Source organism: Salvelinus alpinus, chromosome 4, assembly GCF_045679555.1.
Source record: "Salvelinus alpinus chromosome 4, SLU_Salpinus.1, whole genome shotgun sequence".
In the NCBI taxonomy this organism is placed as follows: Eukaryota; Metazoa; Chordata; class Actinopteri; order Salmoniformes; family Salmonidae; genus Salvelinus; species Salvelinus alpinus.
The window spans coordinates 6,498,087-6,522,136 of record NC_092089.1 but is presented as its reverse complement, the minus strand read 5'-3'; the positions used below and the strand labels follow the sequence as shown (position 1 = coordinate 6,522,136).

General features: G+C 44.5%; 2 protein-coding genes across 10 annotated transcripts in view; one reads left to right on the top strand and one right to left on the bottom strand.

The window, feature by feature from the left end:
- Positions 1–3,677, bottom strand: part of LOC139572814 (PRELI domain containing protein 3A-like) — a 15,629-nt gene extending 11,952 nt beyond the window's left edge. For 5 of the 7 annotated variants that reach the window (XR_011674494.1, XR_011674493.1, XM_071395600.1 and 2 more), the window contains exon 1: positions 3,544–3,677. Coding sequence is in view for 3 of the 7 variants with exons in the window: in XM_071395600.1 (XP_071251701.1) it covers positions 3,544–3,575 (32 nt within the window). In the remaining 4 variants the exon portion in view is untranslated. Of the gene's footprint in view, positions 1–3,244; positions 3,333–3,543 lie in introns of those variants that run through there. The other 2 variants (XM_071395603.1, XM_071395602.1) reach the window with 1 other exon arrangement.
- On the top strand, positions 3,655–24,050 carry elovl4a (ELOVL fatty acid elongase 4a). 3 transcript variants are annotated; one of them, XM_071395596.1, is made up of 7 exons: positions 3,655–3,767; positions 5,311–5,403; positions 6,372–6,559; positions 13,353–13,433; positions 17,113–17,284; positions 17,492–17,619; positions 21,444–24,050. In XM_071395596.1, the coding sequence occupies exons 2-7, from the start codon at positions 5,337–5,339 to the stop codon at positions 21,777–21,779; spliced, it is 972 nt and encodes a 323-aa protein (XP_071251697.1). In that variant the 5' UTR covers positions 3,655–3,767; positions 5,311–5,336; the 3' UTR covers positions 21,780–24,050. The 3 variants fall into 3 exon arrangements, with proteins under 3 accessions (XP_071251697.1, XP_071251699.1, XP_071251696.1); XM_071395598.1 differs by lacking the exon at positions 3,655–3,767 and adding an exon at positions 4,008–4,246 and having other exon boundaries at positions 5,321–5,403; XM_071395595.1 differs by lacking the exon at positions 3,655–3,767 and adding an exon at positions 4,110–4,246.

Sequence of the window (24,050 nt, the reverse complement as noted above, 5' to 3'; positions counted from 1 at the left end):
AATCAGTCAGGATACTAAACATGGTAATACGGCCCTTTGACACACCAGGTTAAACATTGTGAATATGGCCTAATTCCTAAAGCATGTACAGAATAACAGCCAGGTTACTAAACAAGATAAAATGGTCATGCAATGTCATAATCATTAGACCTGTAGTTATCTTCAAAATGTGTTTCAATCATTTATGCCATTTATTGAAACGCTATTATCCAAAGCAACTGGCACTCATGCTGACAGACTGAGAGAGAGAGGAGTAGCTTACTGACCGCTCGTACGATGCCGGGCAGGCCCCACCATGTTACACATGGATGGGTCCCGGGAATCAAACCCATTATCCTGGCTTTCCAACTGCCATGTGCTACCAACTGAGCTACACAGGACCACCTTGTGGTTCAATTAAGTTTGGTGTTAGAGCATATTGGGTAATTTTGAATGAACTATCCCTTTAATCATAAACGTTTGGCCACTATCCCTTTAATCATAAACGTTTGGCCACTATCCCTTTAATCATAAACGTTTGGCCACTATCCCTTTAATCATAAACGTTTGGCCGCTATCCCTTTAATCATAAACGTTTGGCCGCTATCCCTTTAATCATAAACGTTTGGCCACTATCCCTTTAATCAGAAACGTTTGGCCACTATCCCTTTAATCATAAACGTTTGGCCACTATCCCTTTAATCATAAACGTTTGGCTACTATCCCTTTAATCATAAATGTTTGGCCGCTATCCCTTTAATCCGCTATCCCTTTAGTCATAAACGTTTGGCTACTATCCCTTTAATCATAAACGTTTGGCCGTATCCCTTTAATCATAAACGTTTGGCCGCTATCCCTTTAATCCGCTATCCCTTTAATCATAAACGTTTGGCCACTATCCCTTTAATCATAAACGTTTGGCTACTATCCCTTTAATCATAAACGTTTGGCCACTATCCCTTTAATCATAAACGTTTGGCCGCTATCCCTTTAATCATAACCGTTTGGCCGCTATCCCTTTAATCATAAACGTTTGGCCGCTATCCCTTTAATCATAAACGTTTGGCCACTATCCCTTTAATCAGAAACGTTTGGCCGCTATCCCTTTAATCATAAACGTTTGGCCGCTATCCCTTTAATCATAAACGTTTGGCCACTATCCCTTTAATCATAAACGTTTGGCCGCTATCCCTTTAATCATAAACGTTTGGCCGCTATCCCTTTAATCATAAACGTTTGGCCGCTATCCCTTTAATCATAAACGTTTGGCCCCTATCCCTTTAATCATAAACGTTTGGTCACTATCCCTTTAATCATAAACGTTTGGCCACTATCCCTTTAATCATAAACGTTTTGCCACTATCCCTTTAATCATTAAGGTTTGGCTACTATCCCTTTAATCATTAAGGTTTGGCTACTATCCCTTTAATCATTAAGGTTTGGCTACTATCCCTTTAATCATTAAGGTTTGGCTACTATCCCTTTAATCATAAACGTTTGGCCACTATCCCTTTAATCATAAACGTTTGGCCGCTATCCCTTTAATCATAAACGTTTGGCCCCTATCCCTTTAATCATAAACGTTTGGCCACTATCCCTTTAATCATAAACGTTTGGTCACTATCCCTTTAATCATAAACGTTTGGCCACTATCCCTTTAATCATAAACGTTTGGCCACTATCCCTTTAATCATTAAGGTTTGGCTACTATCCCTTTAATCATTAAGGTTTGGCTACTATCCCTTTAATCATAAACGTTTGGCCACTATCCCTTTAATCAGAAACGTTTGGCCCCTATCCCTTTAATCATACATGTTTGGCCACTATCCCTTTAATCAGAAACGTTTGGCCCCTATCCCTTTAATCATACATGTTTGGCCACTATCCCTTTAATCAGAAACGTTTGGCCCCTATCCCTTTAATCATACATGTTTGGCCCCTATCCCTTTAATCAGAAACGTTTGGCCCCTATCCCTTTAATCATAAACGTTTGGCCCCTATCCCTTTAATCATAAACGTTTGGCCACTATCCCTTTAATCATAAACGTTTGGCCACTATCCCTTTAATCATAAACGTTTGGCCCCTATCCCTTTAATCATAAACGTTTGGCCACTATCCCTTTAATCATAAACGTTTGGCCACTATCCCTTTAATCATAAACGTTTGGCCACTATCCCTTTAATCATAAACGTTTGGCCGCTATCCCTTTAATCATACATGTTTGGCCCCTATCCCTTTAATCATACGTTTGGCCACTATCCCTTTAATCAGAAACGTTTGGCCCCTATCCCTTTAATCATACATGTTTGGCCACTATCCCTTTAATCAGAAACGTTTGGCCCCTATCCCTTTAATCATACATGTTTGGCCCCTATCCCTTTAATCATAAACGTTTGGCCCCTATCCCTTTAATCATAAACGTTTGGCCCCTATCCCTTTAATCATAAACGTTTGGCCACTATCCCTTTAATCATAAACGTTTGGTCACTATCCCTTTAATCATAAACGTTTGGCCACTATCCCTTTAATCATAAACGTTTGGCCACTATCCCTTTAATCATTAAGGTTTGGCTACTATCCCTTTAATCATTAAGGTTTGGCTACTATCCCTTTAATCATAAACGTTTGGCCACTATCCCTTTAATCAGAAACGTTTGGCCCCTATCCCTTTAATCATACATGTTTGGCCCCTATCCCTTTAATCATAAACGTTTGGCCCCTATCCCTTTAATCATACATGTTTGGCCACTATCCCTTTAATCAGAAACGTTTGGCCCCTATCCCTTTAATCATACATGTTTGGCCCCTATCCCTTTAATCATACATGTTTGGCCCCTATCCCTTTAATCATACATGTTTGGCCCCTATCCCTTTAATCATACATGTTTGGCCCCTATCCCTTTAATCATACATGTTTGGCCCCTATCCCTTTAATCATACATGTTTGGCTACCCGTTTCACACAACTGACACATTGTAGAACAACATAAAAGACATGTTCAAACGTTTGTGTGACAGTGATACTTTGTAAAACTGGTGCCGAACATCTACACCCTGATAGAATTAACCCCCCCCCCCTTCTAATTTCCTTAATTTTGTGGCTAGAGTCAAATACTTTCTATAGAACAAAGTTCACGTCAGGATAGGCAACCGAAATTAATAATTAAATGTATGTATGTGTGTTATATTAAACATAGAGGAGGGAGTAAAATGTTGGCAAGCAATAAACATTTCAGAACAACTATGGCTGAATTATTATCCTTACACTTTCAAAAATACCGGGTTCAAATTCTGTCAGGGGGAGAGATTTTCGGCACAACACCGGGACCTCACCGGGACCTCACCGGGACCACCTGCTCAATGGGAGAGGGAACAGTGTAGGATCGCATCGCTGCTCTGCGCTCATTTCGACAAGCCTCTAATGTCGACTAATATTTGGAACGATAAAGATTCAAATAATTCAAATAAAAGACAACGGTTGTACAAGCAAGCAACACTGCATTTAACGGTCGCGGTAAGCTAGCCTAGCTATATGCTCGGTTTAGAGACTCTTGGCCTACTAACCTGAAAACATGTTCTGTACTCCAGATCTTCATCTTTCCGTTTTCTCTGACCTTCTCGTTATAGGAGAATGTTCGATATATCCGTTCGTTACCGGCACATTTGCTACGGGGACATATCTTCAGTGCTTATCATTGTATGGTGGATCCGGTCCATAGACAACAAGTAGAAACGATCATCACAAATAAAGGGACTTCTTGTCGTTGCGTTACGACTCAACTAGTCCGGTACGTAAAGGCTATAAAACACTGAGCAAAATATCCACGTACACCGTTCATAGCGCGCACAGATCAAGGATGGGGAAAATCCTCAGGTAGCCTATGATGTACAGCCAAGATCACAACGGAGAGGTCGGTAAAAAAAAAAATACCGGTTACATATTCCGCGTCTCCACTACTGCTGCATTCGACTACAGATCTACGCATGCGCACCATCAAACCGTGTCCGTCATCAGTCCAACGAGTAGCACCGGAGAACCGTTTCCAGCTGCAGTGAAAAGGGTTGCAGTCATTATGTTGCCTGTATAACGGATTTCTCTGTTCGGCTGTTATGTTAACTAGTCTTATATAGGAACATAACCGCGGATATATAAAAAATATATATATTAGAGTTTTGGGTAGCCGAAACTGTGGAACTATTAAGATTGCATGACCTTGTACTGAGTGTCACAATATAAGGACCGTGTATAGCCCTATCTGTCGACACGGTAAGAGAACAAGAATCTTCATTCTCATCAAATCATAGTGCGCAGAGTTTCGGTAGATTTGACTTATTTTACTGGATACAATTAGCTAGCTTGCTCGTTTTCCTTTATTTTATGGTTCTAATTATAGGATGGGGAAATGGTCCATGTAATGATCAATGAATAGCACATTGCCGTGTTTATCACAGTGTCGTGGAGGGCCAAAATGCTAATCATCTATGTAGCCTATTCTACCCTACTCAAATATCCAGACATATATTTTTTTGTAATATGCCTATATTTTAATTGGTCATAATGCTTTATTCCCATCATCAGATTAAATACGGCTTGGTTGCGGGTCAGAAGGAGGAGGAGGGAGGGGGGGGGCGTCATATTTAGGCTACCGTTCAGAGATCATTAAATCACACGGTGTTATCCACGCGCTCTAGGCCAATATACTATATTATTACTACTCTGCTCGCGCACTATGCAACGACGTGGTAGGATATAAAACATGTCGAATGTAACATCTAATTGTAGTTTTGAAGGAAATAGCGTAGGACTACAGATTGGAGGCCGGTTAGCGACGGACAGTCAGACCGACGCGGTCAAAAAGCGGTGTCAGCCCGGTATTTGTGCGTCGCTAGAATAGAGGACCCATTCGTCTATCACGTCACGGAGCAGAACAGTGCAGCGCAGTGTCCCCCCCCCCCATCCTCCCCCCCACGGTATGTCAGGAACGGATAGATATTGATGGAAGTCTATTCGTTTACTTTAACATCAGAATGTGCGGAAGGACTGTAGAGACATCGTTGAACTTGTGCTGAGAAATGTTGCTGAATAAGAATAGCCTAAATGAAATGGCTTAATTGACTGAATGAAGCCCAGAGTTATTCCAAGATGCTCTAAGGCTCCTATTTCATCCCAGTAATACTGTAGAAGCTGTCAGAGAGGATGACCTCCTCAACAGATGGGGAGGGGGGGGGGGAGCTACGTGGTAGTGTTCAGTGATAGCTGGATGATGTTAAAACACCCGAGGATGTTTTACTGAGCTCTTCTGCTGTCTTCTCCGTGTGTCTTTCTGCCAGGGGAACTCAGATACTGGCCTGCAAAGATGGAGCTCACCACACATCTGATAAATGATACCATTAATTTATATAAATGGGCCCTTACCATTGCAGGTAATCCTCACACTCCCGTGTGTGTGTGTGTGTGTGTGTGTGTGTGTGTGTGTGTGTGTGTGTGTGTGTGTGTGTGTGTGTGTGTGTGTGTGTGTGTGTGTGTAGTGTGTGTGTGTTGACTAGAGAGAGGTTTAATCTTGATCTCGATCTTGGTTTTCTAGAATCTCAGAGTCTTTCTACACTGAACAAAAATATGAACGCAACATGCCACAATTTCAACCATTTTACTGAGTTACAGTTCATAGAAGGAGATCAGTCCCAGCCAGGCCCAGGCCCAGCCAATCAGAATGAGTTATCCCCCCAGAAAAGGGCTTTATTACAGACAGAAATACTCCACCCCCCCCCCAGACGATCCCGCAGGTGAAGAAGACGGATGTGGAGGTCCTGGGCTGCCGTGGTTACACACGTGGTCTGCGGTTGTGAGGCCAATTGGACGTTCTGTCAAATTCTCTAAAACAACGTTGGAGGTGGCTTATGGTAGAGAAATGAATATTAAATTATCTGGAAACAGTTCTGGTGGATGTCCCTGTAGTCAGCATGCCAATTGCACACTTCCTCAAAACTTGACACGTCTGTGGCATTGTGTTGGGTGACAAAACTGCACATTTTAGAGTGGCCTTTTATTGTCCCCCAGCACAAGCTGCACCTGTGTAATGATCATGCTGTTTAATCCGCTTCTTGATATGCCACACCTGTCAGGTGGATGGATTATCTTGGCAAAGGAGAAATGCTCACTACCAGGGATGGGTACAAATTTGTGCACAAAATTTGAGATAAATACATTTTTTGTGCATGTATGGAACATTTTGAGGATTTTTATTTTTTATTTCAACTCATGAAACATGGAACCAACACTTTACATGTTTGCGTTTCTATTTTTGTTCAGTGTAGAGGAAGAAATGTCAGATGTTTGTATTACTCACCTTTTATCATGGCGATAATACTGAGTGTATTGTACTGTCCCTCAGACAAACGAGTGGAGAAATGGCCCCTGATGGACAACCCCCTCCCGACGCTGGCCATCAGTTCCTCCTACCTGCTGTTCCTGTGGCTGGGGCCCAAGTACATGCAGAACAGAGAACCCTTCCAGCTCAAGAAGACACTCATCCTCTACAACTTCAGCATGGTCATCTTCAACTTCTTCATCTGCAAAGAGGTCGAGGACGTTTAATCTTTTATTTAAATGTCATCTCATCACATCCAGATACCAAATATTGTGTGTTTGCTGGTCTGGCCAGTTTCTCGATTTAATCTGTCACAAGAGACTGGAGACTAAGTCAACTTTCATTGTCCTCCAAGAGTTGTTGAATATTATATATTTCACTTTCACCTTTTTTGAGCATTCAGAAAACATTTCAAGGTGTAATTTAGTTGTGTAAGACTCCGTAGATTACCTGTTTCCATTAGTTGATATCTGTCTGCTCTTAGTTCCTCTCTCTCTCTCTCTCTCTCTCTCTCTCTCTCTCTCTCTCTCTCTCTCTCTCTCTCTCTCTCTCTCTCTCTCTGTCTCTCTCTGTCTCTCTCTGTCTCTCTCTGTCCCTCTCTGTCCCTCTCTGTCTCTGTCTCTCTGTCTCTCTCTCTCTCTGTCTCTCTCTCTCTCTCTCTCTCTCTCTCTCTCTCTCTCTCTCTCTCTCTCTCAATTCAATTCAATTCAATTCAAGGGGCTTTATTGGCATGGGAAACATGTGTTAACATTGCCAAAGCAAGTGAGGTAGATAATACACAAAAGTGAAATAAACAATACAAATTAACAGTAAACATTACACATACAGAAGTTTCAAAACAAGAAAGACATTACAAATGTCATATTATATATATACAGTGTTGTAACAATGTACAAATGGTTAAAGCACACAAGTTAAAATAAATAAGCATAAATATGGGTTGTATTTACAATGGTGTTTGTTCTTCACTGGTTGCCCTTTTCTTGTGGCAACAGGTCACAAATCTTGCTGCTGTGATGGCACACTGTGGAATTTCACCCAGTAGATATGGGAGTTTATCAAAATTGGATTTGTTTTCAAATTCTTTGTGGATCTGTGTAATCTGAGGGAAATATGTCTCTCTAATATGGTCATACATTGGGCAGGAGGTTAGGAAGTGCAGCTCAGTTTCCACCTCATTTTGTGGGCAGTGAGCACATAGCCTGTCTTCTCTTGAGAGCCATGTCTGCCTACGGCGGCCTTTCTCAATAGCAAGGCTATGCTCACTGAGTCTGTACATAGTCAAAGCTTTCCTTAAGTTTGGGTCAGTCACAGTGGTCAGGTATTCTGCCACTGTGTACTCTCTGTTTAGGGCCAAATAGCATTCTAGTTTGCTCTGTTTTTTTGTTAATTCTTTCCAATGTGTCAAGTAATTATCTTTTTGTTTTCTCATGATTTGGTTGGGTCTAATTGTGCTGTTGTCCTGGGGCTCTGTGGGGTGTGTTTGTGTTTGTGAACAGAGCCCTAGGACCAGCTTGCTTAGGGGACTCTTCTCCAGGTTCATCTCTCTGTAGGTGATGGCTTTGTTATGGAAGGTTTGGGAATCGCTTCCTTTTAGGTGGTTGTAGAATTTAACGGCTCTTTTCTGGATTTTGATAATTAGTGGGTATCGGCCTAATTCTGCTCTGCATGCATTATTTGGTGTTCTACGTTGTACACGGAGGATATTTTTGCAGAATTCTGCATGCAGAGTCTCAATTTGGTGTTTGTCCCATTTTGTGAAATCTTGGTTGGTGAGCGGACCCCAGACCTCACAACCATAAAGGGCAATGGGCTCTATGACTGATTCAAGTATTTTTAGCCAGATCCTAATTGGTATGTTGAAATTTATGTTCCTTTTGATGGCATAGAATGCCCTTCTTGCCTTGTCTCTCAGATCGTTCACAGCTCTGTGGAAGCTACCTGTGGTGCTGATGTTTAGGCCGAGGTATGTATAGTTTTTTGTGTGCTCTAGGGCAACGGTGTCTAGATGGAATTTGTGGTCCTGGCGACTGGACCTTTTTTGGAACACCATTATTTTGGTCTTACTGAGATTTACTGTCAGGGCCCAGGTCTGACAGAATCTGTGCAGAAGATCTAGGTGCTGTTGTAGGCCCTCCTTGGTTGGTGACAGAAGCACCAGATCATCAGCAAACAGTAGACAGTACACATTTGACTTCGGATTCTAGTAGGGTGAGACCGGGTGCTGCAGACTGTTCTAATGCTCGCGCCAATTCATTGATATATATGTTGAAGAGGGTGGGGCTTAAGCTGCATCCCTGTCTCACCCCACGACCCTGTGAGAAGAAATGTGTGTGTCTTTTGCCAATTTTAACCGCACACTTGTTGTTTGTGTACATGGATTTTATAATGTCGTATGTTTTACCCCCAACACCACTTTCCATCAATTTGTATAGCAGACCCTCATGCCAAATTGAGTCGAAGGCTTTTTTGAAATCAACAAAGCATGAGAAGACTTTGCCTTTGTTTTGGTTTGTTTGGTTGTCAATTAGGGTGTGTAGGGTGAATACATGGTCTGTTGTACGGTAATTTGGTAAAAAGCCAATTTGACAATTGCTCAGTACATTGTTTTCATTGAGGAAATGTACGAGTCTGCTGTTAATGATAATGCAGAGTATTTTCCCAAGGTTACTGTTGACGCATATTCCACGGTAGTTATTGGGGTCAAATTTGTCTCCACTTTTGTGGATTGGGGTGATCAGTCCTTGGTTCCAAATATTGGGGAAGATGCCAGAGCTAAGGACGATGTTAAAGAGTTTTAATATAGCCAATTGGAATTTGTTGTCTGTATATTTGATCATTTCATTAAGGATACCATCAACACCACAGGCCTTTTTGGGTTGGAGGGTTTTTATTTTGTCCTGTAACTCATTCAAGGTAATTGGAGAATCTAGTGGGTTCTGGTAGTCTTTAATAGTTGATTCTAGGATTTGTATTTGATCATGTATATGTTTTTGTTCTTTATTCTTTGTTATAGAGCCAAAAAGATTGGAGAAGTGGTTTACCCATACATCTCCATTTTGGATAGATAATTCTTCGTGTTGTTGTTTGTTTAGTGTTTTCCAATTTTCCCAGAATTGGTTCGAGTCTATGGATTCTTCAATTACATTGAGCTGATTTCTGACGTGCTGTTCCTTCTTTTTCCGTAGTGTATTTCTGTATTGTTTTAGTGATTCACCATAGTGAAGGCGTAGACTCAGGTTTTCCGGGTCTCTATGTTTTTGGTTGGACAGGTTTCTCAATTTATTTCTTAGATTTTTGCATTCTTTATCAAACCATTTGTCATTGTTGTTCATTTTCTTCGGTTTTCTATTTGAGATTTTTAGATTTGATAGGGAAGCTGAGAGGTCAAAAATACTGTTAAGATTTTCTACTGCCAAGTTTACACCTTCACTATTGCAGTGGAACGTTTTACCCAGGAAGTTGTCTAAAAGGGATTGAATTTGCTGTTGCCTAATTGTTTTTTGGTAGGTTTCCAAACTGCATTCCTTCCATCTATAGCATTTCTTAATGTTACTCAGTTCCTTTGGCTTTGATGCCTCATGATTGAGTATTGCTCTGTTCAAGTAGACTGTGATTTTGCTGTGGTCTGATAGGGGTGTCAGTGGGCTGACTGTGAACGCTCTGAGAGACTCTGGGTTGAGGTCAGTGATAAAGTAGTCTACAGTGCTACTGCCAAGAGATGAGCTATAGGTGTACCTACCATAGGAGTCCCCTCGAAGCCTACCATTGACTATGTACATACCCAGCGTGCGACAGAGCTGCAGGAGTTGTGACCCGTTTTTGTTGGTTATGTTGTCATAGTTGTGCCTAGGTGGGCATATGGGGGAGGGAATGCTGTCACCTCCAGGTAGGTGTTTGTCCCCCTGTGTGCTGAGGGTGTCAGGTTCCTGTCCAGTTCTGGCATTTAGGTCGCCACAGACTAATACATGTCCCTGGGCCTGGAAATGATTGATTTCCCCCTCCAGGATGGAGAAGCTGTCTTCATTAAAGTATGGGGATTCTAGTGGGGGGATATAGGTAGCACACAGGAGGACATTTTTCTCTGTTAAGATAATTTCCTTTTGAATTTCTAGCCAAATGTAAAATGTTCCTGTTTTGATTAATTTAATGGAGTGAGTTAGGTCTGCTCTATACCAAATTAGCATTCCCCCTGAGTCCCTTCCCTGTTTCACACCTGGTAGTTTGGTGGATGGGACTACCAGCTCTCTGTAACCTAGAGGGCAACCAGTGGGTCCGTCTCCTCTATACCATGTTTCTTGCAGGATGACAATGTCTGCATTACCGATTTCTTTGGTGAAGTCCGGGTTCCTGCTCTTTAGGCCAAAGGCAGATGACCTCAGACCTTGGATATTCCAGGATGATATAGTGAAGGCTTTTTGTTCCATAAAGTGTCCAATGTTGTTGGTCGGGGTTTGGCCTCAGGCCAGTAAGTGTGAGCAGAGCCTGCTGAGCATCTGGTACATGCCGTTGGCTTGGGCGAGTGTAAGAGTGGGGGTTGGGCCTGTTTGCCCGCTCACTACCTGGGCGTATGTGTGACTTCCATGTTGATGCCCTCTTTGCGGGGGTGGGGTGCATGGGGTGGGCAGGAGTGGCATGGGTCTGATCTGAGGGGGCCTAAATTGGGTGTGGGCATGGTTGATGTGGGGGGGGTGTGTAGGTCCAGGGGGGGGGTCCTGGAGGTCTTGGAGGGTGTCTCGCTGGTCTGGGTGGGGTGTCTATTGATCTGTTGCTCCTGTGTGAAGTGTTGGGGCTTCGTTTGAGAGCGATGTCCTTTAGAGTCCGGGCAAAGGTGGGCACTGCTGCCTTGTAGAGGTGGACCTGGTCATAGAGGCTGTTCAAGTCCAGGGTGGAGTGGTGGGCCAGAAAAACATTTGGTTTTGAGGCACAGTCACGGGAAATGCTTGCGTTTACCCGCTGTATTGTAGCAGGGTGGAAGTCTTTCCGTGGTAGCAGGGTGGAGATGACCACTTGTGCGTTGGGGAAAGTAGAAGAAGCTTTTTCAATCACTCCCTTCAGTGCTGTGGCCACCCTTTCCTGCTGTGCTCTCAGGTCGTTTGTGCCTGTGTGTATTATTATGTGGCTAGGTGAGCCTAGTTTGTCCTCAGACCGAAGGTCTAGGGCGCGCTGGGTGTTTGGACACCAGAGTTTAGACACACTGTGTTTGGGAAAAAGTTTTTTTTCTTCTATATATTTCCCATTTGAGTCCATAAGAAGGACAATCTGTGTCTTGTGTTTGTCCTCAGTGGGTGTGGGGGGGTTGTCAGGAGGGCTATCAGGGTGGCTGACAGGGGGGGTGCTCAGAGGGGGTGAGAGCTGCTGGGCTTGGGGTTTTTCTTTTGTCTGTTCTGTTGTGATGTCGTTTCTATGGTCAGGGTCTGGTGTGGACTGTTCTGCTGTGGTGTCGAGACTTTTGTCGGGTGCTGAGGTGGGCTGTTCTGCTGGCGTCTCTGTGGGGATGGCCACCTCCCTAGTGGGTTGTTCTCTGTCACATGCCATCCCCCTCAACCTCTCCTCCAGCAGTCTGATCCTCTCCTCCATCCCCTTCTCCCTCTCCTCCTGTAGTCTGATCCTCTCCTCCATCCCCTTCTCCCTCTCCTCCTGTAGTCTGATCCTCTCCTCCATCCCCCTCTCCCTCTCCTCCTGTAGTCTGATCCTCTCCTCTAGTGCTCTGTTCTTCTCCTGCTCCTGCTCTTTCTCCTGTTGATGTTGTCTCACCACTGTCCATAGTGCAGATATGTCTTTCTCCACCTCCAGCTCTCCAGGTCTGGTTAAGGGGGTGTTGTTGTGCTGGACTGTTGTCTGGGTCTGTGCTGACTGGAGTGTGATCACCTGCTGTTCCAGCTCCACCTGCCTTACCTCCAGCTGGGTGAATTTATCCTTCATTTCAATGAGGGAGAAGTACTCTGTACTGGGAGGTTGACTGTCTGCTGAGGGTTGCTCGTCTGTGGGGTTATATGGTGAAGAGGTTTGGTCTGACCCACTTGGGGTGGGGGTATCTTTATCAAGGGAGAGCTTCTCCTGCTGGGCTAATTCTTTGATTAGGTGAAAGTCCAGCTGAAACTGTTTGTGGTTGCCCTGTACCAATACTGTTCCAGACTTATAGAGATTTATATTAGCTGACTCCTCGTCCTCATTGTCAAGAATCCTGAGTTTCCACCCCTCGTTAACCCCCCCTCTCTTAACAGAGGGGTAGTGTGCTAATATAGCACTGTGCCATGCCTGGGGATGGTTTGTGTGGAAGATAAGGTTGCTGATGTTCCCATTTTTGTAATAGTCAGCAAAAAGTGTCTCTTGATTTTCCATAAGGAGCTTCATTTTGTGATCTTTTCTTGTCTTGTCATTTTTTACATGCACAGGGTACTGTATTTTAATTACCTCTGAACAGCAGGAGGGAGCTTCTAAGGCCTCTCCATTTGGTTGGGGTAGACTATTCGACTCTCCTGCCATTGTTGGGCTAATGGGCTTTGACACCTCTCACTTGACACTTAAGTGCTAGTTGAAGCTGTATCAAGCTTGGCAGAATTATATTACTATTCAGTCCTTATAAAGTAGTGTCATGTATTTTTCTTCTTGGCTTTTGGAAATCAAATATAGTTTCAGACTAAACATTACTCACTCAGTTCCAGGTTGGGTGGTGTTCTCAGGTTTCTGTTGTTTTCCAGAGGATTTGCTGAATATAATAATTAATCCTTGGTAGATGTGAACCTTCCAGGTGATTCCGTAAATCCGTCCAAAATCAGGTTGTAGGTTTTGAGTTTTGATTTGAAGTGAAGGTTATGTTGTAGAGGGTAGCATCCTGTATGGGTTCCTGACAAAAAATCCAAGTTTATCTAACTCTAAATGTATCTTTTTTAAAGAAAATGCTGAAAAATGCAGGAGCTCATCTGATCGTGACCCACCTCTCTCTCTCTCTCTCTCTCTCTCTCGGATAATAAAGTGTGTGGTGATCTCCTCTATTCTCAGCTCTTCCTGGCGGCTCGGGCGGCCGGATACAGCTACATCTGCCAGTCTGTTGACTACTCAGACGACCCCAATGAAGTCCGGGTGAGTTCACCCAGAAACGACCCGGGACCTGGGTTCAAGTAGTATTTGAAATCATTTCAAAATCTTTCGTGTGGCTTGATGCAGGTTGCCTGTCGCAATGGAACCAATAGAATATTCACAAAATTGCAAACCCCCCACCCATCTGGCATTCTAGACAGGATAAAGCAAACGGCAGTATTTAAACCCAGTCGGACGCCTGTATAATCAGTAGTACAGGTATGACCAGTAGTTACCGGTATGACCAGTAGTACAGATATGACCATATGACCAGTAGTACCGGTAGTACCGGTATGACCAGTAGTACAGGTTTGGCCAGTAGTACCGGTATGACCAGTAGTACAGGTATGACCAGTAGTACAGGTATGACCAGTAGGTATGGCCAGTAGTACAGGTATGACCAGTACGTATGACCAGTAGTACAGGTATGACCAGTAGGTATGGCCAGTAGTACAGGTATGACCAGTAGTACAGGTATGACCAGTAGGTATGGCCAGTAGTACAGGTATGACCAGTAGTACAGGTATGACCAGTAGGTATGGCCAGTAGTACAGGTATGACCAGTAGGTATGACCAGTAGTACAGGTATGACCAGTAGTACAGGTATGACCAGTAGTACAGGTATGACCAGTAGGTATGGCCAGTAGTACAGGTATGACCAGTAGGTATGACCAGTAGTACAGGTATGACCAGTAGGTATGGCCAGTAGTACAGGTATGACCAGTAGGTATGACCAGTAGTACAGGTATGACCAGTAGGTATGACCAGTAGTACAGGTATGACCAGTAGTACAGGTATGACCAGTAGTACAGGTATGGCCAGTAGTACAGGTATGACCAGTAGTACAGGTATGACCAGTAGTACAGGTATGGCCAGTAGTACAGGTATGACCAGTAGTACAGGTATGACCAGTAGTACAGGTATGACCAGTAGTACAGGTATGGCCAGTAGGTATGGCCAGTAGTACAGGTATGACCAGTAGGTATGACCAGTAGTACAGGTATGGCCAGTAGTACCGGTATGGCCAGTAGTACAGGTATGACCAGTAGTACCGGTATGACCAGTAGTACAGGTATGACCAGTAGTACAGGTATGGCCAGTAGGTATGACCAGTAGTACAGGTATGACCAGTAGTACAGGTATGACCAGTAGTACAGGTATGGCCAGTAGTACCGGTATCACCAGTAGTACAGGTATGACCAGTAGTACAGGTATGACCAGTAGGTATGGCCAGTAGTACAGGTATGACCAGTAGGTATGACCAGTAGTACAGGTATGACCAGTAGGTATGGCCAGTAGTACAGGTATGACCAGTAGGTATGACCAGTAGTACAGGTATGACCAGTAGTACAGGTATGACCAGTAGTACCGGTATGACCAGTAGTACAGGTATGACCAGTAGTACAGGTATGACCAGTAGTACAGGTATGGCCAGTAGGTATGACCAGTAGTACAGGTATGGCCAGTAGGTATGGCCAGTAGTACAGGTATGACCAGTAGGTATGACCAGTTGTACAGGTATGGCCAGTAGTACCGGTATGGCCAGTAGTACAGGTATGACCAGTAGTACAGGTATGACCAGTAGTACAGGTATGACCAGTAGTACAGGTATGACCAGTAGTACAGGTATGGCCAGTAGTACAGGTATGACCAGTAGTACAGGTATGGCCAGTAGTACAGGTATGGCCAGTAGTACAGGTATGACCAGTAGGTATGACCAGTAGTACAGGTATGGCCAGTAGTACCGGTATGGCCAGTAGTACCGGTATGGCCAGTAGTACAGGTATGACCAGTAGTACAGGTATGGCCAGTAGGTATGGCCAGTAGTACAGGTATGGCCAGTAGTACAAGTATGACCAGTAGTACAGGTATGACCAGTAGTACAGGTATGGCCAGTAGGTATGGCCAGTAGTACAGGTATGGCCAGTAGTACCGATATGACCAGTAGTACAGGTATGACCAGTAGTACAGGTATGGCCAGTAGTACAGGTATGGCCAGTAGTACCTATATGACCAGTAGTACAGGTATGACCAGTAGTACAGGTATGACCAGTAGTACAGGTATGGCCAGTAGTACAGGTATGACCAGTAGTACAGGTATGACCAGTAGTACAGGTATGACCAGTAGTACAGGTATGACCAGTAGTACAGGTGTGACCAGTAGTACAGGTATGGCCAGTAGTACAGGTATGACCAGTAGTACAGGTATGACCAGTAGTACAGGTATGGCCAGTAGTACAGGTATGACCAGTAGTGCAGGTATGACCAGTAGTACAGGTATGACCAGTAGTACAGGTGTGACCAGTAGTACAGGTATGACCAGTAGTACAGGTATGGCCAGTAGTACAGGTATGACCAGTAGTACAGGTATGACCAGTAGTGCAGGTATGACCAGTAGTACAGGTATGACCAGTAGTACAGGTATGACCAGTAGTACAGGTATGGCCAGTACAGACCAGTAGTACAGGTATGACCAGTAGTACAGGTATGACCAGTAGTATAGGTATGGCCAGTAGTACAGGTATGACCAGTATGGCCAGTAGTACAGGTATGGCCAGTAGTACAGGTATGACCAGTAGTACAGGTATGACCAGTAGTACAGGTATGACCAGTAGTACAGGTATGGCCAGTAGGTATGGCCAGTAGTACAGGTATGACCAGTAGTACAGGTATGGCCAGTAGTACAGGTATGACCAGTAGTACAGGTATGACCAGTAGTACAGGTATGACCAGTAGTACAGGTATGGCCAGTAGTACAGGTATGACCAGTAGTACAGGTATGACCAGTAGTACAGGTATGACCAGTAGTACAGGTATGACCAGTAGTACAGGTATGACCAGTACCTGGGAGATGCTGGCTGGCCCTGATCCTTGCAGCGACTGGGATCATGAAGTTAGACACCTGCTCTCTCTTTCACTCACCTCTGGGAGACGTGTCCTTAAGAAACAGGATCAGGCTTCTTTTATCTGATCAAACCCTCCTATCAGACAGACGGAGCCAGCAGGGGGGGGGTTCGGTGTTACCTAGCTACTGCTCCATGACGTTTACACCAGGCAGCATGCCACGTCCGTACAGATGATCCATTATATTGACCAGATACTCAAGTGACCGCTCTAACAATGACAATAAATGTCTTCAAAAATGGAAGGCAGTCGGAAGGAGGGCAAGATCAAAGTGGGACCGTTCTAGCCAATGAGATGGCAGATACACGTGTGAACAACAGGTATAAAGTGTTCTATTCGATCAAATAATCCTCTCGTATCAAATAAGACATTACAGTTTTTGTTGACCAAATTCGACACTCTCTCATTGACCTCCATACAAAAAGTCCTTGCCTGGTGAGGGAAAACCCCCTCGGTGAGCAAAACAATTATATATAAACCCAACCTGCTGGAGAAGACACATTTTGGGCCCAGTTATCCCTTTCGCTTCTCCTCTTCCTCTCTGTCGTCAGCGACCATTTTGTGTCCAAGGTTGATGATGAAAGGTCAAAGGTCAGGGATCATATCAGGCTATAGTCTTTAGTCTACAGATTCTAGCAGACACATAAAGCTTCCCCTCTAGAGAGGTCATGACCCCTTTAAGTTATGAAATATAACCTGTCTGGAGATGATTGTCCAAATCCTCCTCGATGATACTAATGTCCCCCCCGTCCCCCCGTCCCCCGTCCCCCATTCACAGATAGCAGCAGCCTTGTGGTGGTATTTCATCTCTAAAGGAGTAGAGTACCTGGACACGGTGTTCTTCATCCTGAGGAAGAAGTTTAACCAGGTCAGCTTCCTACACGTCTACCACCACTGTACCATGTTCACCCTCTGGTGGATCGGCATCAAGTGGGTCGCTGGCGGACAGTGTGAGTATCCCCTCTACTTATATATTGTTTCATACTTAACCAGCAACTTCCTTTGAGATTAAAGGAATATCTTCTTCTGCGTTGAATTGTAGCCCGAATGCAGTAACGTGTTACGTTCCCTTGTATTAGAAATTCATGCGTTATTGGTAATTTGGTAATGGATCTCATCACATTATCTGTCTGGGTTTCCCCCCTCCCCCTTTGCAGCTTTCTTTGGTGCACACATGAACGCAGCCATCCATGTCCTGATGTATCTGTACTATGGTCTGGCCTCCTTTGGACCCAAGATCCAGAAGTACCTGTGGTGGAAGAAGTACCTGACTGTCATACAGATGGTAAGAGAACCGTTTACAGTAACTTGATTCAGATGGATTTACAGTTAAGTCAGTCTAACTTGATTCAGATGGATTTACAGTTAAGTCAGTCTAATTTGATTAAGATGGATTTACAGTAACTTGATTCAGATGGATTTACAGTAACTTGATTCAGATGGATTTACAGTTAAGTCAGATTCAGATGGATTTACAATAAGTCAGTCTAACTTGATTCAGATGGATTTACAGTAAGTCAGTCTAACTTGATTCAGATGGATTTACAGTAAGCCAGTCTAATTTGATTCAGATGGATTTACAGTAAGTCAGTCGAACTTGATTCAGATGGATTTACAGTTAAGTCAGTCATGGGATTATGTCATTATTATTATTATGTAACTACTGGGTTGCTGGACTATTCAGTTAGTGAACCTCGAAGGCCGAAGCTGGTCTTCTTCTCTACCTGGAGAGATCATGAAAACCAGCTGGTCTTCTTCTCTACCTGGAGAGATCATGGAGAACCAGCTGGTCTTCTACTCTACCTGGAGAGATCATGAGAACCAGCTGGTCTTCTTCTCTACCTGGAGAGATCATGAAAACCAGCTGGTCTTCTTCTCTACCTGGAGAGATCATGAGAACCAGCTGGTCTTCTACTCTACCTGGAGAGATCATGAAAACCAGTTGGTCTTCTTCTCTACCTGGAGAGATCATGAAAACCAGTTGGTCTTCTTTCTCTACCTGGAGAGATCATGAAAACCAGCTGGTCTTCTTCTCTACCTGGAGAGATCATGGAGAACCAGCTGGTCTTCTTTCTCTACCTGGAGAGATCATGAGAACCAGCTGGTCTTCTTCTCTACCTGGAGAGATCATGAAAACCAGCTGGTCTTCTTCTCTACCTGGAGAGATCATGAGAACCAGCTGGTCTTCTTCTCTACCTGGAGAGATCATGAGAACCAGCTGGTCTTCTTCTCTACCTGGAGAGATCATGAGAACCAGCTGGTCTTCTTCTCTACCTGGAGAGATCATGAAAACCAGCTGGTCTTCTTCTCTACCTGGAGAGATCATGAGAACCAGCTGGTCTTCTTCTCTACCTGGAGAGATCATGAGAACCAGCTGGTCTTCTTCTCTACTTGGAGAGATCATGAGAACCAGCTGGTCTTCTTCTCTACCTGGAGAGATCATGAAAACCAGCTGGTCTTCTTCTCTACCTGGAGAGATCATGAGAACCAGCTGGTCTTCTTCTCTACCTGGAGAGATCATGAAGTACAGCTGGTCTTCTTCTCTACCTGGAGAGATCATGAGAACCAGCTGGTCTTCTACTCTACCTAGAGAGATCATGAGAACCAGCGGGTCTTCTACTCTACCTGGAGAGATCATGAGAACCAGCTGTTCTTCTTCTCTACATGGAGAGATCATGAGAACCAGTGGGTCTTCTACTCTACCTGGAGAGATCATGAGAACCAGTGGGTCTTCTACTCTACCTGGAAGAGATCATGAGAACCAGCTGGTCTTCTTCGTCGTACCTGTGCAGAGCATCATGGAAAGACTCAGACTGGTCTTGCTTCGTCGTACCTGGCAGAGCATCAGTGAAGAACTCAGACTGGTCTTGCTTCGTCGTACCTGTGCAGAGCATCAGTGAAGAACTCAGACTGGTCTTCTTCTCGTACTGTGGAGAGCATCATGGAAGAACCAGACTGGTCTTTGCCTCGTCGTACCTGTGCAGAGCATCATGAAAGGACTCAGACTGGTCTTGCTTCGTCGTACCTGTGCAGAGCATCATGGAAGAACTCAGACTGGTCTTTGCTTCGTCGTACCTGTGCAGAGCATCAGTGAAGTATTCAGACTGGTCTTGCTTCGTCGTACCTGTGCAGAGCATCATGGAAGAACTCAGACTGGTCTTTGCTACGTCGTACCTGTGCAGAGCATCAGTGAAGAACTCAGACTGGTCTTCTACTCTACCTGGCAGAGATCATGAGAACCAGCTGGTCTTCTACTCTACCTGGAGAGATCATGAGAACCAGCTGGTCTTCTACTCTACCTGGAGAGATCATGAGAACCAGCTGGTCTTCTACTCTACCTGGAGAGATCATGAGAACCAGCTGTTCTTCTTCTCTACATGGAGAGATCATGAGAACCAGAAAGGTTGTGTTTCACCTTCTTCCCTCAGATTGCCTTCTACATGTCCACGGTTGAATTGCCCCGTCGTACTGTACAGAGCATTAGGGAAGGATTCAGACCCCTTTGACTCATTCCACATTTTGTTACGTTACAACGTTTTTTTCCCCACTCATCAATCTACTCACAATATCTCATGATGACAAAGCAAAAACAGGTTTTTAGACATTTTTAGACATATTAAAAGAAAAGTCTCTGTTACCTCATTTACATATTATGAGAGCTGTAACAGTTGTGAAATCACAAAACCATGTCCATGTTTTTTAACGGAAATATGGCACACCTGTATTTGGGGGAGTTTCTCCCATTCTTCTCTGCAGATCCTCTCAAGCTCTGTCAGGTTGGATGGGGAGCGTCGCTGCACAGCTATTTTCAGGTCTCTCCAAAGATGTTAGATTGGGTTCAAGTCCGGGCTCTGGCTGGGCCACTCAAGGATAATCAGAGACTTGTCCAGAGGCCACTCCTGCATGGTCTTATCTGTGTGCTTAGAGTCATTGTCCTGTTGGAAGGTGAACGTTCGCCCCAGTCTGAGGTCCTGAGTGCTCTGGAGCAGGTTTTCATCAAGAATCTCTCTGTATTTTACTCCGTTCATCTCGATCCTGACTAGTCTCCCAGTCCCTGCTGCTGAAAAACATTCCCACATCATGATGCTGCCACCACCATATGCCACAGTGCCAGGTTTCCTCCAGACGTGATGCTTGGCATTCAGGCCAAGGAGTTCAATCTTGGTTTCATCAGACCAGAGAATCTTGTTTCTTATGGTCTGAGAGTCCTTAGGTGCCTTTTGGCAAACTCCAAGCGGGCTGTCATGTGCCTTTTACTGAGGAGTGGCTTCCGTCTGGCCACTCTACCATAAAGGCCTGATTGGTGGAGTGCTGTAGAGATTGTTGTCCTTCTGGATCTTTCTCCCATCTCCACAGAGGAACTCTGGGGCTTTGTCAGAGTGACCATCTGGTTCTTGGTCACCTCCCTGACCAAGGCTCTTCTTCCCCAGATTGCTCAGTTTGGCAGGGCGGCCAGCTCTAGGAAGAGTCTTGGTGGTTCCAAACTTCTTCCTTTTGAGAATGATGGAGGCCACTGTGTTCTTGGGGACCTTCCAGACCTGTTCCTCAGATTTGTGCCTCGACACAATCCTGTCTCTGAGCTCTACGGACAATTCCTTTGACCTCATGGCTTGGTTTTTGCTCTGACGTGCACTGTCAACTCTGGGACCTTATATAGACAGGTGTGTGCCTTTCCAAATCATGTCCAATCAATTGAACTTACCACAGGTGGACTCCAATCAAGTTGTAGAAACATCTCAAGGATGATCAATGGAAACAGGATGCACCTGAGCTCAATTTTGAGTCTCATAGCAAAGGGTCTGAATACTTATGTCACTATGGGGTATTGTGTATAGATTGATAAGGAAAATGTTTTTTATTTAATCCATTTTAGAATAAGGCTGTAACGTAACAAAATGTGTTAAAAGTCGAGGGGTCTGAATACTTTCCCAGAAGGCACTGCACATAATAAGGTTTCAACTGATCCCTCCCTCAGTCTCTACCTCAGATCCAGTTTCATGTTACCATCGGCCACACTGCTCTGTCGCTCTACATGGACTGTGACTGTATAGCCCTGTCATACTGTAAATATATATATTTAATCATATTTCCCCTCCGTCTCTACCTCAGATCCAGTTTCATGTCACCATCGGCCACACTGCCCTGTCCCTCTACATGGACTGTGAGTTTCCCCACTGGATGCACTACGCCCTTATCTGCTACGCCCTCACCTTCATCGCCCTGTTCGGTAACTTCTACTACCAGACGTATCGCCGCACGCCACGCCAACCCAGGGAGCCCAAGGCCGCCAAGGCTCTGTCTAACGGGCTGTCCAACGGGCTGTCCAAGGGACTGGGGAATGGAGCGGTGGTGGTAGGGGGCAAGGTGGAGGAAAAGGAGAGGTCGTCAGGGGTGGACAACGGGAATGGAAGGAGAAAGAGGAAAGGGAGGGCCAAGAGGGATTAGACGGAGGGAGGGGTATAGGGCTGAAGGAGGCTGGCACTAACAGGCCTTGCTGTTTGATCTTATTTTACCTCCCACATTGCACCCTATTCCCTATACAGTACACTACTTGTAGGTGGATGTGTGGTAAAAGGCAAGGCTGGAGTCAATTCCATTTCAAATCAGTCAATTTATGAAGAAAACTGACATTCAAAATTTCCAATTTTTCCTCGTTGGCTTTGATTGGGGAATATTAGAATTTCAGTTAACTTTCTGCGTTGACTGAATTGAAAGGGAAATAACCCCAACCCTTGTAAGAGGTCGCGACGTGTCCAAGGTGACCGTCATTACAACTAATGCAATATTCAGTAGTTTCTGGTCTGGAAAACAATAACATCAACATGTTCTCTCTCTGTACTGCAGTGTTGAGGTTTGTAGCTAGCTGATTCACTGGTTTGTAGCTAGCTAACCGACTGGTTTATAGTTAGCTAACCGACTGGTTTGTAGCTAGCTAACTGACTGGTTTATAGCTAGCTAACCGACTGATTTGTAGCTAGCTAACCGACTGGTTTGTAGCTAGCTAACCGACTGGTTTGTAGCTAGCTAACCGACTGGTTTGTAGCTAGCTAACCGACTGGTTTGTAGCTAGCTGATTCACTGGTTTGTAGCTAGCTAACCCACTGGTTTGTAGCTAGCTGATTCACTGGTTTGTAGCTAGCTGATTCACTGGTTTGTAGCTAGCTGATTCACTGGTGTGTAGCTAGCTAACCCACTGGTTTGTAGCTAGCTGATTAACTGGTTTGTAGCTAGCTAACTGACTGGTTTGTAGTTAACGTTAGCTGATTCACTGGTTTGTAGCTAACTAACCGACTGGTTTGTAGCTAGCTAACCCACTGGTTTGTAGCTAGCTGATTCACTGGTGTGTAGCTAGCTAACCCACTGGTTTGTAGCTAGCTAACCCACTGGTTTGTAGCTAGCTAACCCACTGGTATGTAGCTAGCTGATTCACTGGTGTGTAGCTAGCTAACCCACTGGTTTGTAGCTAGCTGATTCACTGGTTTGTAGCTAGCTAACCCACTGGTTTGTAGCTAGCTGATTCACTGGTTTGTAGCTAGCTAACTGACTGGTTTGTAGTTAACGTTAGCTGATTCACTGGTTTGTAGCTAACTAACCGACTGGTTTGTAGCTAGCTAACCCACTGGTGTGTAGCTAGCTGATTCACTGGCGTGTAGCTAGCTAACCCACTGGTTTGTAGCTAGCTAACCCACTGGTTTGTAGCTAGCTAACCCACTGGTGTGTAGCTAGCTGATTCACTGGTGTGTAGCTAGCTAACCCACTGGTTTGTAGCTAGCTAACCCATTGGTTTGTAGCTAGCTAACCCACTGGTATGTAGCTAGCTGATTCACTGGTGTGTAGCTAGCTAACCCACTGGTTTGTAGCTAGCTAACCCACTGGTTTGTAGCTAGCTAACCCACTTGTTTGTAGCTAGCTAACCCACTGGTGTGTAGCTAGCTAACCCACTGGTATGTAGCTAGCTGATTCACTGGTGTGTAGCTAGCTGATTTTACTGGTGTGTAGCTAGCTAACCCACTGGTGTGTAACTATAACCCACTGGTGTGTAGCTCTAACCCACTGGTGTGTAGCTATAACCCACTGGTGTGTAGCTAGCTAACCCACTGGTGTGTAACTATAACCCACTGGTGTGTAGCTCTAACCCACTGGTGTGTAGCTATAACCCAATGGTGTGTAGCTAGCTAACCCACTGGTGTGTAGCTCTAACCCACTGGTGTGTAGCTAACTGACTGGTGTGTAGCTAGCTAACTGACTGGTAACAGTTACACTGCTATCTAGAGACAGGAACACACCACCCACACGTAGGCTTCCATCACCATCCAGTACAGGAGACAATGTCAGTCGATCTTTGGGCTTTTTTAATTTAAACATTCAATGTGTACGTATGCCTTTTAAAGAGTATGACTTACTCATACTGTCATTTTTTGTCCTTTGTCCAGATTTGTTGATTCATATTATGTGAGGTAGGCCATTGAATTCTTCAGCCCACTCACACTGTTGCCATAAGCAGAGAGAGAGAGGTCAGTTTACATGACCCATACACAAAAATGCTGTGATGGTCCATTTTTCTCAATAAGACAGACTTAGCTGTTGGCAATCCTAGCCACACACTGAGATTACATAAGGTCTGAAAAACAAATTTGAGCTCTTGAAATGCAAGCTAAGCTTTATCCAATTACAACTTGGCCTGTTAGACTTGTTTACTGTACATGCTAATAAAAA

Excerpts from the sequence above, each read along its gene's own strand:
- elovl4a (XM_071395596.1), top strand. The coding sequence starts at position 5,337 with ATGGAGCTCACCACACATCTGATAAATGATACCATTAATTTATATAAA. Across the intron at positions 5,404-6,371 it reads ATGGGCCCTTACCATTGCAG|ACAAACGAGTGGAGAAATGG; the intron begins GTAATCCTCACA and ends ACTGTCCCTCAG. Across the intron at positions 17,620-21,443 it reads ACCTGACTGTCATACAGATG|ATCCAGTTTCATGTCACCAT; the intron begins GTAAGAGAACCG and ends TCTCTACCTCAG.